The sequence below is a fragment of the Heloderma suspectum genome, chromosome 4, assembly GCF_057233095.1.
Source record: "Heloderma suspectum isolate Gila_16-S chromosome 4, 16-S_ref, whole genome shotgun sequence".
NCBI lineage: Eukaryota > Metazoa > Chordata > Lepidosauria > Squamata > Helodermatidae > Heloderma > Heloderma suspectum.
The window spans coordinates 265294337-265312142 of record NC_139461.1 but is presented as its reverse complement, the minus strand read 5'-3'; the positions used below and the strand labels follow the sequence as shown (position 1 = coordinate 265312142).

Below are 17806 nucleotides of genomic sequence, written 5' to 3'. Positions count from 1 at the left end.
TAAATGAATGAATTTTATAACTCGCCTTTTAGAGAACAAACCCACACAAGGAAGCTTACAAAAACAACAACAACAGTCAGTACGCTGTGTCAAATAAAGGCATGGAGCAATCTACAATTGTTCCTTTTCTTAATGAACCAGTTACCATGATTCAAGACCCCATTATTGCCCATTAGATGGAGTTTTGGTGATCTGCTTCATAACTTTCCCTAAGAAGATCTCAGTGGGAAAGACGAACCCTTGGGCAACCTGCTAACCCTCACTCCCTACAACTGTACAATAAAATTCAGGCCTGAGACAGAGGTATCTCCCTTTACTCCTCTGCTGTCACACATACATGGCCCAACTCAAACATGTCTTGGGCCAACCCTAGAGAGGTGGAAGGGAAGTGTCATTGTTACTGTCATAATGGCTAAACAACCAGCACTCTGCCCAGCTGGGGGAGGAACCAATTGTTTCTGAGCTCAGTTCACTTTTGAAATGTATACACCTGTCCTAAATTGGGTGACTGGAGAGCCACAGCAGGCTTACCTTTCAAGATATGTCTGTCTGCCTTGGATGTAAGATGCTACCTACACATTATGTACAAATTTTGCCTCACAAATTTTTTTGATATCTAATCATCATCATCGTTTCAGAAAAGAAACCCTGGATATGGGACTTTGAGTGCAAAAGGGGAGGGTGGATTTCCCTGCTCTAAATTCCCCCCACCCCCAATTTTCCTCCCTGTGGGATTCAAAGTACTTGTTATGAACATTGCAGTGGGAGGGGGGAAGCTGCTGGGGATGTGATTTCGAGTGGCAAAATGATGGGCAGGAGAGAAAGCATTAGTCATTTGCTGCTGCTTTTCTGTTCAACACCCCCACCTTGCCTCACAGCAGTGTTTCTTTTTAAAAAGTGCTTCTGTGAATATGTGTTTGCAGCTAATGTGGTGTTAGCCCCTAACAACATCCTTTCTAGCTCGATATTTGTGTCATATACTGTTCCCTCTCTCTTTGAGTTGGGTCATGCAGGACCAGCTTGGCGAGTGATTTCTCAGACTGAAGGAGAAAGACTCAAGTTTAGGGAGGAGAGCTTGTAGCAGGAGCTATTTTGTTCCCCTTCCAACAACAACAACAATAATATCCAATTTACATAATCTCCCTGATAGCCATTTTAAGAACACATACACTGTGACAACTTGTGAAGATAAGTGAGAGGGGAAAGCCCTGTTCAGACGTGATGCCTTAACTCAGGGGTGGGCAACTTCAGAGGCTCTGGGGGACAAATTTCAACCCTCAGGAACCCCCCGGAGCCCCCCAGGGTCCAAACTCCCTTCCTAATGTACCTGTGGAAGTGCACTTATGCACACGCGCACGCACACACACACACTCTTCTCCAGCTCCATCCTAGCCACTTGGATTATGATTGCTGGACAGAGAGCGAGGTCAAAGCCCCTTCTCGCACCGATCATAATTCAAGTCACTGTGTTTGGACGGGGGTGGGGGTGGGGGGAGTGAGGTTAATTCCTCCCCCCCATCCCAGTGTTCCTCTCATGATCACTGGGAAGAGGTTCATGGGCCTTTTCCAGTAGGAGCAGCTTCTGCCGGGAAACATGCGCATGAGAAAAGTGCTCCTCGCGCACCCATTTCCCAGCAGAATTGGGCTGCTGCCAGATTTTGTGCACCCTGTATAGTCAGGGTGGCAGCACACGGGGGGGGGGAATGGGACAGGGCACCTTGTGGGCACCGTGTGGCCCATCCTTGCCTTAAATGATTACAGTCATGTGAGGGGGAGTGTGAGGCTGGGCTCGTTTGCCCAGCTTCACCCTCTGCCAATCCTCCATGCATGGGAAGATCCGAAAAGAGCCACCTTCTCTGTGCACTTTGGCTCCTCCTCTGTGCACTTTGGCTCCCCGTGTAATCTCGAATGCTGCACAATCACATATATAGCTGGCTCCCCTCTTCAGAGCTCCCCCCCCATGTGGAGATGGGAGGGGGCGAGGCCGGCAGCGGATACTACGGCAAGGCCAGGGCCAGGAAGTGCAGCCCCCCTCTTCCTCCCACCTGATTGCAGTTGTGTGATGGATAAAGTGTTCTCACACTACAATTGCTGTATGGCTTCTCACCCAAGATGAACTTTCCTTTTAGCTTTGATGTTGTTGTTTCAGCCTAACAACACCACACACATACACACACACACACACGCTGGCTCCAGAGGGGAATTGGGGTAAACATTTCAGCCATAGGGATTCAGAGGAAGGGGGAAGGTGTTGGGAAAATGGCTAGGCATAAAGAAGGAATTCTTTTAAGGCCAAAGTTGACATGAGAGCTGCAGGCCCATGTGTCAAGATGGAGTCACCACTGAATCTGTGCAGCTGGGTGGTAAGCACAGCATGGGTGGGCAAAAGGGGTCCTGAACCCCCCCCCATACTGCTTTTTTTTTTAAGCTGCTGTTCTTCTGGTGCAGTTCTGTGACCATAAATTGCCCCACCCCCAGGAGAAAAGTGGCTTAAACAGTGTTTTATGTGGAGGTAAGGGAAGGGTTCTGCTCCCGCCTCAGCATTCTGCACTGAAAATCTCCACACACATGCATACACATTTTATAGGGATTTGTCACGACCCAGTTTGGGTTATGCCATCACCGCATCTAGTGGTGCTCTTTGGAAACTCCAGACTCAGAGCCAGGGCAAATTGTCATGGGAGGTTTCCTTGTGCCCAGTGCAGTGCATTAGAAAAACCTTCCCCAACCTGGTGCCCTCCAAATGTGTTGGGCTACAGCTCTCAGCATTCCCCAGCCTGGCTGGGGGATGCTGGGAGTTGTGGTCCAACACATATGGAGGGAACCAGGTTGGCAAAGGCTGCTTTAGAGTGAAACTGGAAGTGCGGGAAGCTGTGCGTCCCCCATACCACAAAGGAAGGTACCACATCACAAAGTACTGGGTTTCTCATGCTTATATCCCCTGTTCTGTAATGTGGACTTCTAAGGAAACAGCCTTGGTTGTGCACAGGTGCCATGTCAAGTGCAATGAGGGGATGCTCCCATTTAGGGGCAGAGCCTCATGCAAGTTTACTCAAAAGCAAGTCCCACTAAGGTCAATGAAACTTACTAGTGGGATTACGACTGCATCATAGCTCCAACAGGAAAACCCCACAGTGATGTGCTCCTAGTTAGGCTTTGTCCCAGTATCCATCTGTGCAAAAATGTTTATTGGGTTCAGCTTAGGTTCCATTGAGTGGGGACAGAGAGCTTAACCACTTGTCTACCCCCTGGCATGTTCCATGTCTGCTCAATTCTCCTGTCTCAGAAGCAGTTTCAGATGGGGGTCACGTGAAGCTCATTTTGTGTCATGAGAATGTTGCTTGGAGGAGGTGTACACTGCAACTTGCTAGGGAGGGACTCTGCTATATTTAGAAATAAACTCTGCTGGGTTTGGCTGGCTCGTGAAAAGCAGGAGGGGTTTTGTTTTGCTTTGGTTTGGGGTTTTGTTTTGTTTTTTGCTCACTGTAGGTGTACTGAGACTGTGTTCCTTCCTGCTGCTAAATCCAATTTGCACGTTCCGTGGGAGATTTCCACAGAACCAGGTCATCCAGAATTTGCCCTCCTTACATTGTGTGTTCGATGATCTAAGTGGCCGTTGATCTGAGAAAGAGTGAGGCAGGGTGTTTCAGTAGTCAGGGCAACAATGTGGGGATTTGGGTTAAAGTTCTCTCTTGCCTTATCATCCCGGATGACCACATGTGTGCCTACAGAGATCCACCTGCTGTAAAAAAAGAGGGAGGGGGGGAGAGAGAGAGAGGGAGGGAGATCATTCCAAATAGCACTGCCTAAAACATCAGTTTAGGGGGCTTGACTTGTACATGACTTAAGTGAACTCTTCTTGCTTCTTTATGGGAATATTATTTGCATAATATAGACACATAGCTAGAAAATGAAGTTTACCAGCGGTTAAACTTTTATATGCAAAATTATTTTTCAGCCATCTGGACGAGGAGCTCGTCTCCCGGAGGTTTACTGCATTGTAAGCTGCCTGGGTTGCTTTGGCCTGTTTTCAAAGGTAGGAGTTCTGGATTGTCTCTTCTCCCCTTTCCCCCACCTGCCCACAAATATTCATCCCTTTGCTCTCCAGCATATACAGTAATAAATTTGGCTCTGTGTTGCATATCTTGTTGTTCCATTATTAAATCTATCAGTTTTTTGGATTTGTTTCTTTCTACTGATCCTCCTTATAAGAAAGACAGACAGACAGACAGACAGGGCAGAGGAGAGATCAACCCTGGCTAGAAGCCATGCCCCGTAATCCCAAATGGCTGGGAGTTGGCTGTGGTTGCTTAGTGATGAGTGGAAATGTACTCTGCTAATGTACAGAGGTGCACCATTATTATTAGAATGAAGAACCAATGTGTTAGTACAATAACTTGGGCATGAGAAAGAGTGGCCTGGTTAAGATCTCTGCATAATAAGCCAAGATATGCTCAAGTTTGAAACACCCGTGTGCAGTTGCTTTGCTCATACTTTTGCACGAGTGAACGAGCCAGGAAGGTGCAGTTAACCATGACTTCCTGTTATGTCTGAACCAGGAACTGTGGCTAATGGCTTTCAAATAAGCCAGGATACAAAAGACATCTTTAAACAAAGGCTTTGTTTGGAAGCCATTAACTGTAGTTTCTGGCTCTTATGTAACAGGAAGCTATGGTTAAGTGTAGCCTCTCAGCTTGCTTCATCACTTGTGCGAAGGGAGGAGCAAAGCCGCTGCACATGGGTGCCTCAAGCTTGTGCCTATTTTGACTTGTTAACTCGAGATCTTGATCACCTGAATGTGGCCACTACCTCTGAGCTTTCCCTGCCTTAAGGAGTGGTTGTAGGGATGAGATTCCCTTGGAGGAAAAGCAGGACCCAAGAGGAGTTTGCACCAAGATACGTAGGGGAGAAAAGCAAAGAAAGGATTTGCATATCATGATGTGGCTTCCTTGCTTAGAACTCTTTCTTCGTTTGGAACAGTCCCCAGAGGGGTGAAAGCTATTGCCAGGAGCAGATTCCGAGTGGCAGCTAGGTGGCTGACGTCCCTCTTCTTCCTTTAGATTTTGGACGAGGTGGAGAAAAGACGGCAGATCTCTGCAGCGGTCATCTACCCCTTTATGCAGGGTCTACGCGAATCCCCTTTTCCAGCGCCAGGAAAAACGGTCACCATTAAAAGCTTCATCCCTGACTCGGGGACAGAGGTTTGTGTCTGTTTCTAATCATCTTGGCTGGTTCTATCACAGCTAGTAAATAAGTCAGTAATGTAGTAGTAATGGTTGTTGCAGATGGGAGTTAGAATCCCTTCTTCTGTATGACTATTACAGGCTCAGGAGCCTTGCATCTGGCTGCTGTGCTAGAATTGCTTGCCACGGGCATCGTAACAACTTCAGCGGTTTGCATTGGTATTGTATGTTGGGTTGCAGTGCAGACAAATCCTTAAAAAAGAGAAGGCAGTGGAGGGCAACCTGTGGCCTGCAGGCCTAATCCGACCCACGGAGGGGCTCAGTACAGGCTGTGGAAGGTTGGGCACCCTCCATGGTCCCCTCCCAAGCTATGCCCCCTGGCCAGGAGGCTGAAGGAGGAGGCCGGGGGGTGGAATCCCCATGTTTTCTCTAAGTGTGATGGGAGAAAACATGGGGATTTCCCCAGACCTGGCTGGAGCTTGCAGGACCGACTCCTGAAAGCCCTGGCCAAGTCCCTTCCTACACCGCATGCGCCCATTGGGATGTGAGCAACATGGGCAGGAGGCACGCAACTTGGCCGGCACTTGCAGGAGCCCGTCCCGCAAGCCCCAGATGCATCTCTTCCTACACCACTCGTGCCCCATTTACTGGCTCCTGGAAGCACCAGCCAAGTTCTTTTCTCCGTGCCTCTTTTTGCACAGAGAAAAGAAAAAAGAACAAGTGGCTCTGGGTGGGCCAGATGAGATCATGGTAGGGGCAGGGCCTTGGGGTGGAGGCCCACCCCCTTGACATAAACTGGCCCACCAGCTTGGTCTGGGGGAAGCCCCCAGATCAAAAGAGGTTGCCCACTCCTGATGTAAGGTGACCAGGTACAACAGAGGCTCATGTGCATGGGATAGTTGCATAGAAGAGAGGGTTTGGGCAGTTGCAGCTTTTCCCACTCCTGCAGTACTATGATGTGACGATCTGCGCTTGCCAAGTGGCCCTCTTCTGCACGGCCTTGAAAGGTGCAAGAGCCCTCTATTGCGCCTGGCTGCTCTTCTGTCCTGCACCTTGTTTCTTTCCCGGGGAGACGTCCTGTTGCCTAGAAACATGTGGCAGTTGGTAAGACACAAGGCCCAACTTGCCTCACTCTGTTGCTCTTTCTTCTGTGCTGACTTGCTAGCGACGTTTGACTTCCTGTTCTGATGTCCAAAGTTTCTCTCTCTTTCAGCTGCCAGAGAATGAAGTCTTGGTATGATTTCCTGGCTTGCTCAATGCTTCAGGCAGCTGGAGGAGTTAGACAGTGGGTGCTGAGTGCATTTTCCTCAAAAGCATCAGCATCCTTTTGTTACCCTTAAATGGGCATAGCAGTATCTCTTTCCACCAGACGCTCTTTTGACTTGGCTTTCTGGGGAATGGAGAAACAGTTCAGAGAAAGCAGCTTATTCCTGTAGTCAGTTCTGCTGTGGAAATGCACTTGCTGCCTTCTGTGCAGATGTATGAAACTTCTCTGCAGGATCACGCTGAGGGAAACCAGTTTCTCTCACTTGCAGGGGAAGATGGCTGTGCACAGCACTGACTGGCTGCAATGATGGTGGGATGTCACCAACCCCCCTCCCCCAGGAATAGTTTTGAATTTTTTTAAAAAACACGATTTTGCATAAATAAATAAATAAATGGGAATGAATGTACATTTAATTGAATCAATGTACCTGAGGTGCTTTAGAAATAAAAAGGGGGGTAGTCTAAAGAATGATGGGTAGGGAAAGATGATTTATTGGCTAGTACGTCTGCCTGTTGCATTGTGCAGATGGGGTGGGGTGTGGGGGACAGATTGTGGGGACGGGGAACGAAAGATCTGTAACAAGCTCTGATTGGTATATATCATGGTTTAGACTGGGGTGGACAACTTGTGGCCCACCAGGTATTTTGGCAAACCATGATCCTTCACCATTGGCTGTGCTGGCTACGGCTGATGGAGTTGTAGGCCAAAACATCTGGAGGGCCACAAGTTGCCAATTCCTGGAAACGTTTGTGCATACCAAAGAGACTGAGCCTTTGCAACATCGCAGAAAGCTATTCTGAGTCCACGTGGCCACTTTCTGGCCCCCAAATGGATTTTTTGTTGTTCAGTCGTTCAGTCGTGTCTGACTCTTCGTGACCCCATGGACCATAGCACGCCAGGCCTTCCTGTCCTGCGCTCTTTCCCGGAGCGTGCTCAAGTTCATATTCATTGCATCGGTGATGCTATCTAGCCATCTCATCCTCTGCCGTCCCCTTCTCCTTTTGCCTTCAGTCTTTCCCAGCATCAGGGTCTTTTCCAGGGAGTTTTCTCTTCGCATTTGGTGGCCAAAATATTTGAGCTTCAGCCTCAGCATCTGTCCTTCCAATGAGCACTCAGGGTTGATTTCCTTTAGGATTGACTGATTTGACCTCCTTGCAGTCCAGGGGACTTGTAAGAGTCTTCTCCAGCACCACAGTTTGAAAGCATCGATTCTTCAGCGTTCAGCCTTCCTTATAGTCCAGCTCTCACAGCCATATGTTGCTACTGGGAAAACCATAGATTTGATTAGACGGACCTTTGTCGGCAAGGTGATGTCTCTGCTTCTTACTATGCTGTCTAGGTTTGCCATAGCTTTCCTCCCAAGGAGCAAGCGTCTTTTAATTTCATGGCTACAGTCACCGTCTTGCGGTGATCTTGGAGCCCCCAAAAAATAAAATCTGTCACAGCTTCCATTTCTTCCCCTTCTGTATGCCAGGAAGTGATGGGGCCAGATGCCATGATCTTCGTTTTTTTAATGTTGAGTTTCAAACCAGCTTTTGCACTCTCCTCTTTCACCCTCAACAAGAGGCTCTTTAGATCCTCTTCGCTTTCTGCCATTAGGGTGGTATCATCTGCATATCGGAGGTTGTTGATATTTCTCCTGGCAATCTTAATTCCGACCTGTGATTCATTCAACCCGGCGCTTCTCATGATGTACTCTGCATATAAGTTAAATAAGCAGGGTGACAATATGCAGCCTTGTCGTACTCCTTTCCCAATTTTGAACCAATCAGTTGTTCCATGTCTGGTTCTTACTGTTGCTTCTTGACCCTCATACAGGTTTCTCAGGAGACAGGTAAGGTGGTCTGGTACTCCCATCTCTTTCAGAATTTGCCAGAGTTTGTTGTGATCCACACAATCAAAGGCTTTAGCGTAGTCAATGAAGCAGAAATAGACGTTTTTCTGGAATTCTCTTGCTTTCTCCATGATCCAGCGAATGTTGGCGATCTGATCTCTAGTTCCTCTGCCTCTTCGAAACCCAGCTTGTACTTCCGGTAGTTCTCGGTTCGCATACTGCTGAAGCCTAGCTTGTAGGATTTTGAGCATCACTTTGCTGGCATGTGAAATGAGCGCAATTGTGCGGTAGTTTGAACACTCTTTGGCGTTGCCCTTCTTTGGAATTGGAATGTAAACTGACCTTTTCCAGTCTTGCGGCCACTGTTGAGTGTTCCAAATTTGTTGGCATATTGAGTGCAGCACTTTAACAGCATCATCTTTTAGGATTTTAAATAGCTCAGCTGGAAGACTGTCATCTCCGCTACCTTTGTTGTTAGTAATGCTTCCTAAGGCCCACTTGACTTCACTCTCGAGGTTGTCCGGCTCAAGTTCAGTGACTGCACTATCATGTCTATCAGGGACATTCAGATCTTTCCTGTATTGTTCTTCTGTGTATTCTTTCCACCTCTTCTTAATCCCATCTGCTTCGGTTAGGTCCCTGCCTTCTTTGTCCTTTATCATGCCTGTCTTTGCACAAAACATTCCCTTGAGATCTCCGATTTTCTTGAAGTGATCTCTAGTCTTTCCCATTCTATTGTTTTCCTCAATTTCTTTGCATTGTTCATTTAAGAAGGCCTTCTTGTCTCTCCTTGCTATTCTCTGGAACTCTGCATTCAGTTGGATATATCTTCCCCTTTCTCCCTTGCTTTTTGCTTCCCTTCTTTCCTCAGCTACTTGTAAAGCCTCATCAGACAGCCACTTGGCTTTCTTGCATTTCTTTTTCTTTGGGATGGATTTCGTTGCTGCCTCCTGAACAATGTTACGGACCTCCGTCCATAGTTCCTCAGGCACTCTGTCTATCAGATCTAATACCTTGAATCTATTCCTCACCTCCACTGTATATTCATAAGGGATATGATTTAGGTCATACCTGAATGGTTTAGTGGTTTTCCCTACGTTCTTCAATTTAAGCCGAAATTTGCAACAAGAAGCTCATGATCTGAGCCACAGTCAGCTCCAGGTCTTGTTTTGACTGACTGTATAGAGCTTCTCCATCTTTGGCTGCAAAGGACATAATCAATCTGATTTCGATATTGACCATCTGGTGATGTCCATGTGTAGAGTCATCTCTTGTGCTGTTGGAAAAGAGTGTTTGCTATGATCAGCGTGTTCTCTTAGCAAAACTCTATTAGCTTTTGTCCTGCTTCATTTTGTACACCAAGGCCATGCCTGCCTGTTATCCCAGTGATTTCTTGACTTCCTACTTTAGCATTCCAATCCCCTATGATGAAAAGGACATCTTTTTTGGGTGTTAGTTCTAGAAGGTGTTGTAGGTCTTCATAGAACCGATCAACCTCAGCTTCTTCGGCCTCAGTGGTTGGGGCATAGACTTGAATTACTGTGATGTTGAATGGTTTGCCTTGGATTCGTACTGAGATCATTCTATCGTTTTTGAGATTGTACCCCAGTACTGCTTTTCCCACCTTTTTGTTGACTATGAGTGCTACTCCATTTCTTCTAAGGGATTCTTGCCCACAGTAGTAGATATAATGGTCACCTGAATTAAATTCGCCCATGCCTGTCCATTTGAGTTCACTGATTCTCAAGATGTCGATGTTCAGTCTTGCCATCTCATGTTTGACCACCTCCAGCTTACCTTGATTCACTGATCTTACATTTCAGGTTCCTAAACAATATTGTTCTTTACAGCCTTGGACTTTCTTTTCACCACCAGACACATCCACAGCTGAGTGTCCTTTCGGCTTTGGCCCAGCCACTTCACTCTTTCTGGCGCTACTTGGAAATTCCCTCTGCTCATCCCCAGTAGTATATTGGACACCTTCCGACCTGAGGGGCTCATCTTCCGGCGTCATCTCTTTTAGCCTTGTGATACGTTCCATGGGGTTTTCTTGGCAAGAATACTGGAGTGGGTTGCCATTTCCTTCTCCAGTGGACCACATTTTGTCAGAACTCTCCGCCATGATCTGTCCATCTTGGGTGGCCCTGCATGGCATAGCTTATGGCTTCACTGAGTTACACAAGCCCCTTCGCCACAGCAAGGCAGTGATCCATGAAGGGGGCTTAATTCCAGCCTTTAGTGGGCAGCTGGAATTAGGCTTCACATGATCAACAGGCAAAGTTAATCCGGTCTGGGAACAGATTTTTTTTCCTGCCTTAATTGCCTCAAGTTGCATGCAGTGTGGAAAATCCCAGGGTTACCTAAACTGTTGTGTTAGTGTGGCCATTTGAAAGAAAGACTTGGGGTGTAATCCTGCTCTCCGTCCCATGGAGGCCAAGGCATAGAGGCTTTGCATGTGCAGATGAGGAGGGGCAAGTGAGAGGAGGGAGTGGAGGGAGTAGATGAGCAGTTCCCATCCTTTCCACGTTTTCCTGGAAGTACATCCCGCTGAACGTAATGGGATTACTCTCATGTAAGTGTGCTTAGGATGGCAGCCAGAGTCGGCATAGTCCTTCCTACTTTCTGCCCTTCTGTTTTCTTGCTCACCAATGATGGTGAGGGCTACCCGCAGGCATGGGCTACTATCGCTGAATGGCAAGTGAGGGCAGGGCAGCGAGGAGGCCAGGCCAGCCTACTCCCTTCTCCCCAGTCCCATTCTTCTCATGAGATGGATGTTCTTCTTTTCAGCCAGTGCTCTGCCTCACAAAGCAGCGAGTGGCCACCACGGCCTCAAGACTGCCAGGTGCATTGCTGTGTCATGGCAGGAATCTCTGCAGGGAGAGAGCAGGATTGGGCCCTTAACTCCGTGGAGGCTGGTGACTCTGATGCCAGTGGGGCAGTCAATCCGTTCTGGGTTTCAGTCAGATCTCTAAGGGAGCGATCCAAGCTGTGAAGCTCCATTAGAGTCCTGACTGGTTCTGACTGAAACCCAAAGCAGACTCACCAGCCCAGTGATGTTGGAGCCACCAGCCTCCGCTGCCTTAAATATTGCTGACTGTGGTATGAATGGGCTGTCTAGTAGGAGTGCTTTTTTTAAAGTGTTATTTAAAGCCCCCATATTGGAAATACATTTTTAAAAAACCAAACCTGAACTAAGATGCGCATTGTTAACAACCAATGTGAATTAATATATGGAACAACTTAATAGAGAGTTACATAGATTCTTGGTGGTTCTTAAGGTTCAGCACAGAAGTCACTGGCCCAGGTCTAGTAAACCAGGTGTAGGCAACCTGGTGCCCTCAAGATGTTTTGGAGAACAACTCCCATAACCCCCAGCAAGTATGGCCAATGGTCAGGGATGATGGGATTTATAGTCCAAAACATCTGGAGGGCGCCAGGTTACCTAACTCTGTCCTAAACCATAGTTTAGCATTACATGTACAAGCAGCAGCAAGCATTGAGCTTATGCTCTCTTCCCACCTCTCTTCCCTAGCATGGCTGCGAGGAGAGATGGGAAGCTTTCACTGCCACTTTTAATCTTACCAGAGTTTCTCATTACATCCGAACTTGGGGAACTCTTGTTAATTTAAACTTTGGCTTGAAAGCAAGCCAGGAACATAAACCATGGTTTGTTCCTGGCTTGTTTAACAAACCATAGTTTTTAAACTAGCCAGAATTCCCCAGAGTTCAGGTGTAATAAGGAATTCTGGTTAGATTAAAAGTAGAAGCAGAAGCTTCCTGTCTCCTCCTTGTGGCCACACTAGAGGAGAAGAGGGATGGGGAAGCACATAAGCTCAGGGCTTGCTGCTTCTGTGCACATAATGCTAAACCATAGTTTAGTGTTGCATCCAGAAAAGGCAAGAACAGCCCACTGAATGGTAGGTGATGGGGGTTTATCCTTCCAAGCTTGAAGTCTCTGTAAGGGCTCTCAATGTCCCCTTTTGCTGCCCATCTGTTAATCCCCACATCACAGGGATATAACTTGAAAGTGCATGAACATTATATCATAATACAATGAATTCTAATGGCCATGGAGAACTGGGAGAAAATGTATCTTTGCTAAGCCTCTGAAGCAAACGATGTCCACTCACGCTTACGTTAACCTGATCACCTTGCCATGTCTTGGTTGCTTCCCTACAGCACATTGAGCTAACACGTCCCCTTGACTCTCACCTGGAACATGTGGAATTTCAAGCCCTCTTGCAGTGCCTCAGTCCTGAGAAGATCCTTCAGATATTTGCCTCTGCTGCTCTGGAACGACGGATAGTCTTCCTGGCCGAGGAGCTCAGGTAAGCACCCTGGCCTCAGTCTAGAGGGAATGAATTGATTTCCCACTGAAATCAATGGGACTGGTTGGTTGTGAGTGACTTCACTTGCATTGCTGAATGGGACGTAACCATGACTTTCTCTGAATCAGGCCTCCCGTCCCATAACTCCATGCCACCTTGTGGGGGTTCAGATTGCAGCTTGCATGCTGCCTGCAGGCAGCAAGTACAGCCAGCAAGTACAGCCAGCAAGTACAGCCAGCAGGAGCTCTCGCTGTATATCTCCAAAATCAGTATTGCAATGACTCTCGGTTGACATTTTAAAGCCGTGTTGACATTTTAAAACTGTTTAAGAATTCAGATAGTAAGGCTGTACCTTCATGCAGCAGCCTTCCCTAACCTAGGGCCTTCCAGGTGTGTTGGACTACAATTGGGAGTTGTAGTCCAACCCAACTGGAGGGCCCCTGGTTGAGGAAAACTGGCGTAGAGGCAATTCTCTATGGCTGTTCCACATTTACAGAATTCCCAGCCTGTCCCCCTGCCACTGCTTTTTGGATGCCACATCACACTAGGGATGTCCAGTGTAAAGAAATCCAGCCCTGTTGGGACTCAATGGATTTCCCCCAATCCCCTGGCTTGGCTTGCATTAGTGAGCCCGCCAGATCTCGTGGACAGTGACGCCACTGTGCGCAGCTGGGTCAGGAGAGAGAAGGAGCCATTTGCGCGCAGCACTGAGTCACTGTGCACGAGTCTCTCCTTCTCTCTCCTGGGCCCCAGGAGGGAGAAGGAAAGACTCACACACAGGAGCCCCACTGTAAGCAAATGGCTCCTTCTCCCTCCTGGGTCTTGGGAGGTAGAAGGACCCATTTGTGCACAACGCCAGGGTCACAGTGTGCAAGTCTTTCCTTTGCCCTCACAGGACCCAGGAGGGAGAAGGAAAGACTTGTGCACAGCGAGTGGTGGTGCTGCTGCTCGCTGCCCTCTGCCCACCGCTGCCATGTGCAAACACCTCACGCTCTCCTTGCCGGTGTTGGCAAGGTGAGTGTGAGGGGTATGCACATGCTGGCGGCAGGTGGCAGCAGTGGGGACTCCTGCTGTCACAGCCTGCTGCCACTGCCACCACCATGCACAAACCCCTCACACTCTCCTTGCCGGTGTCAGCATTGGCAAGGAGAGCACAAGGGGTTTGTGCATGGTGGTGCCAGCGGCGGAAGTCCGCGAGCTGGTTTGACTCACACAAGTTGAGTTGGGCCTGCTTGCTGACAAGTGAGCCAAAGTCCAGGGGGCCGAGCTGCCAAAAGCTCAGCGGACTTGACCCTTTGCCATCCCTAGTCACAACCCAGAGAATTCTCCTGTCTCTCTGATAGCAGGACAGCAGCGCATAAGGATGCTGCAGCTGCTTCTGCCTATCCGCTGGATCAAATCAATCAGGACTGTGTCTCCAAGACAATGGAAGGAGAAGCGAATGGAGGAGTACCAGATTTTTTTTTAAGCTTTGCTGCAATTTGGTCCATGCAGGGCTCCATGAGGGAGTGCTCCATACCAGTAAAAATCGCTTCGCAGAACATACTTCCAGGTGGGGGTTGGAGTGAACATCATCTGACTGGCAGGGCTGCTCAACTAATAAGAGAGGCTTTCCCCCCTCTCCCCCCTTTCTCCTTTCCCCTGAAGGTCCAGATGCATCTGCATTTCAGGAGCAAGCCTCATTGAGCACAATGGGAGTTACTTCTGAGTAGACACACATATGCTTGTGCTGGGAAAGTGGGGAGACATAGGGATGGGAAACCAGCCCCCTTTCTAACTGCAGGATCTCTATAAGGAAGGTTGAAGTAGTTACTTCCTAAAGCAGTAAACCAAGCCATAGAGAACTGCAGGTTCAATGATGTGGTGCATTACAGGCTTTAAACTTCATTTCATGGGGATCTCTGTAAATTCTGATGTGGGCATTCAGAGGGCAAGCTTCATTGAGCACAATGGGAGTTACTTCCGAGTAGACACACATAGACAGAGAGTTACCTGAAGAAATTCAAAGGGGAGTAAGATAGGGCTGTGTCTTATCACCTATGCTGTTCAATTTATATTCCAAAACTATATTTAATGAAGCACTTGCCGAACAAATGGCTGGCAGAAACATCAATGGAAAAACAATTAACGCAGTTTGATATGCTGATGACACTGTAGTAATGACAGATAATATATCTGGCTTACAAAAATTACTAGGTCAGGTTAATAAAGTAAGTAATGAGTATGGCCTTAAAATAAATATCAAGAGAACAAAATATATGGTGATAAGCAAAAAACCTTTTACTGCATTTAAATTATGATAAATAATATGCTAATTGAGCAAGTCACAAAATACAAATACCTAGGAACTTGGCTCAATGAAAGAAATGAACAAACACAAGAGATAAATGCAAGAGTGGAGATGGCAAGGACAGCATTTGTTAAAATGAAACAATTATTATGTAATCGGGACCTAAATCTTGCGGTAAGGATTCGGATGGTAAGATGCTAATGTTCTCAATATTATTTTACAAAGTGGAGGTTTGGATACTTAAAAAGAACAATCTGAGGAAAATTGAATCCTTCGAAATGTGGATATACTGATGCATGTTGAAAATACCATGGACTGATTGAGTAACACATGAGAACGTACTATACAGTGTAAACCAAAGAATTGGTAAAGACCATCAAAAGAAGAAAGTTACAATACCTTGGTCATATTATTCGAGGTGAAAAATACACCATATTCCAACTCATTATACAAGGGAAAATGGAAGGAAAAAGATCAATAGGAAGAAGATGAACCTCGTGGTTAAAGAATCTGAGGGAATGGTTCAGCTGTACTTCTATACAATTATTCAGAGCAACAGTGTCAAAAACAAAAATAGCTGTAATGATAGCTAACCTTCAGTAGGAGATGGCACCAGAAGAAGAAGACGAAGATGACGATGACAACAGCACACACATGTTTGTGCTGGGAAAGGGAGCTCTAGGTGTGGAGAACACAGGCATGGGAGCCTCGAGATCATGCTTTAGAGCATTTAGGGAATGTGCTTTAAACTGTGCCGTTTCAGTTGAGTGGGATCTCTGTAAATTTTGATGTGGGCATTCAGGGGACAAGCCTCACTGATCACAATGGGAGTTACTTCTGAGTAGACACTAATTGGTTTGTGCAGGGATGGGAAACACAGGAAACACCCCTTGAACACGGTGAAAGGCATACCTGTGGGCAAGGCTAGCATACTAGAGGTAAATGCGGGGGTTGGGGCACACAACAAGTCGGAGAACCGGACTTGAGGAAAAGAATCAGACTTTAAGCAGTCTCAGGAAATCTGGTTTTTCTGTGATAAGCTCTGGGGCAGCTGCGGGATGGCCACGATGTCATGTATCCATAACGACCTCAACATGCAGCCGGCTCGGAGTTAATCGCTGATGGAGATGCCCCCCGAGACTGGCCCTCTGTTCCAAAGCAGATGGAAAGGGAAAAGTGTGTGATGGTACCAAGGAAGGCTGAGTGAGGGAAGCCATAGCTGCATCTCATCTGCAGCTGTGGAGCTACTGGAGCGAGGAGGCTTCTCCAGATTCTGAGCTGGCAACCCTACTCCCCTCTGAGATTCACTGCGAAGCTAGAGCTGAGTGTCTTTGGGGATTGTTTTTAGGAACCAGGATCTGGCTGTTTAGAAAAGGTGCTGCGTATTTTGCTGCTGAAGTGAATTTCAGTTTTACATTTTTTAAATCAGTGATATTGTATCCTCCCCCGAGCCTTCACAACGGAGCTGACAATACAGTTAAGAAATGAAATAAGATAGAAAGGGTGTCTGTGCACCACATTGATTTTTTTTGGATACTGGCCTTGCCTCGTGAGCATCTCTCCATATTCTAATTGGCATTATGTGACTCCCTTTCAGTTCCCTCTCCAAGTGTATTCATGCAGCTGCAGCTCTCCTTTACCCCTTCACCTGGGCCCATACGTACATCCCAGTGGTTCCAGAGAAGCTTCTCAGCACTGTCTGCTGTCCCACACCCTTCATGGTGGGGATCCAAAGGCGCCACCTGGATGAAGTTCTGGATCAACCCATGGAAGAGGTACTGTCTTGCAAGTCCCAAAGTGGGAAGAAAGGTCATTGAATGGGCAAGAGAGTAAGATGTTGGTGTCTTTGGGAGTATGGCAGTACCCAGTCACTGGTGGTGACACCCTGTGTCAGGGGTGTCAAGCCTCTTTCATTCCAAGGGCCATATTCAATTTCAGAGAAGCTCTTAAGGCCTGCATTCCAGCGGTAGTGCAGCCACATTCCAAAAACAACTCACATACCAGTATATTTTAGCATAACACCCTTACTGCCAGTAACTAAGCCTTAGAAGGAGCATTTCAAACTTTTTGAATGGGGAAAAGAACATGCAAAACCCAGGAAACCACCAAACAATTAACAGTTGGGGGTGGTTGGGGGACCAGAGAATGGGGCATGACCATCTGGGGAGCCTTGGAGGGCCGTATTGGGACCCCAGGCAGGCTGGATTTGGCCCCCTAACCTCTGTCCTCCCACTGACAAGGGTGGTTGTCAGCACTGTCAACTTCATTGCCAGCGTCAGATCATCTTAAAGGTTTTCTGCGAACATTTGGCTCTCATAAAATCAATGTAAGTTGCGCTATCCAGTCACAACTTCAGCGATATCTATGCTGAAACTGAGGTCCAGATTTTTTCAGTGTAGACATTGCAGAACAATGGGTAGTTGGTTATTTATTTGTGTAAAAAGTCAGTTTATACCCTGGCCTTTGGGCTGACTCCAGCCCACAAAGGAACTTACAGCATATCACAATCTTAAAACAGAACATGTTTTTTTTAATCCAAATCAACTAAATCCACATCTGCTGGGCGTAATGTAGACCAAGCTTTTGACTGAGCTCGGTTGGAATCTGTGCCTTCCAGAATTGCCTGCCATCTGTCTTTCAGCCCTTCAGCCCTGAACATTCTCTGAGTAATTCACTAACCGTTAGACCAGTGCTGGATGAATAAAGCTGGATATTGTTGTGCCTTTTTAGGTGCTGCTTGTTGACCTATGTGAAGGAAAGTTCTTAAAAGTGGTAAGTGCAGTCCGAATCTATATTAGACCCAGACTTTGATGATGGGCATTTACAGGCAATGAGGCTTTATTAAATGCACTTTCTTACTTTCTGCCTGGGACTTCACCTCTTCCTTCAGAGATACTGAAAGAG

General features: G+C 47.2%; 1 protein-coding gene across 2 annotated transcripts in view; it reads left to right on the top strand.

The window, feature by feature from the left end:
- The window catches only part of DENND2D (DENN domain containing 2D), a 52182-nt gene that overhangs the window by 28209 nt on the left and 6167 nt on the right, over positions 1 to 17806 (top strand). For both annotated transcript variants that reach the window (XM_084853653.1, XM_084853652.1), the window contains exons 5-9: positions 3959 to 4036; positions 5061 to 5201; positions 12464 to 12612; positions 16500 to 16677; positions 17633 to 17674. In XM_084853653.1, the coding sequence (XP_084709779.1) occupies positions 3959 to 4036; positions 5061 to 5201; positions 12464 to 12612; positions 16500 to 16677; positions 17633 to 17674 (588 nt within the window). The remainder of the gene's footprint in view (positions 1 to 3958; positions 4037 to 5060; positions 5202 to 12463; positions 12613 to 16499; positions 16678 to 17632; positions 17675 to 17806) is intronic.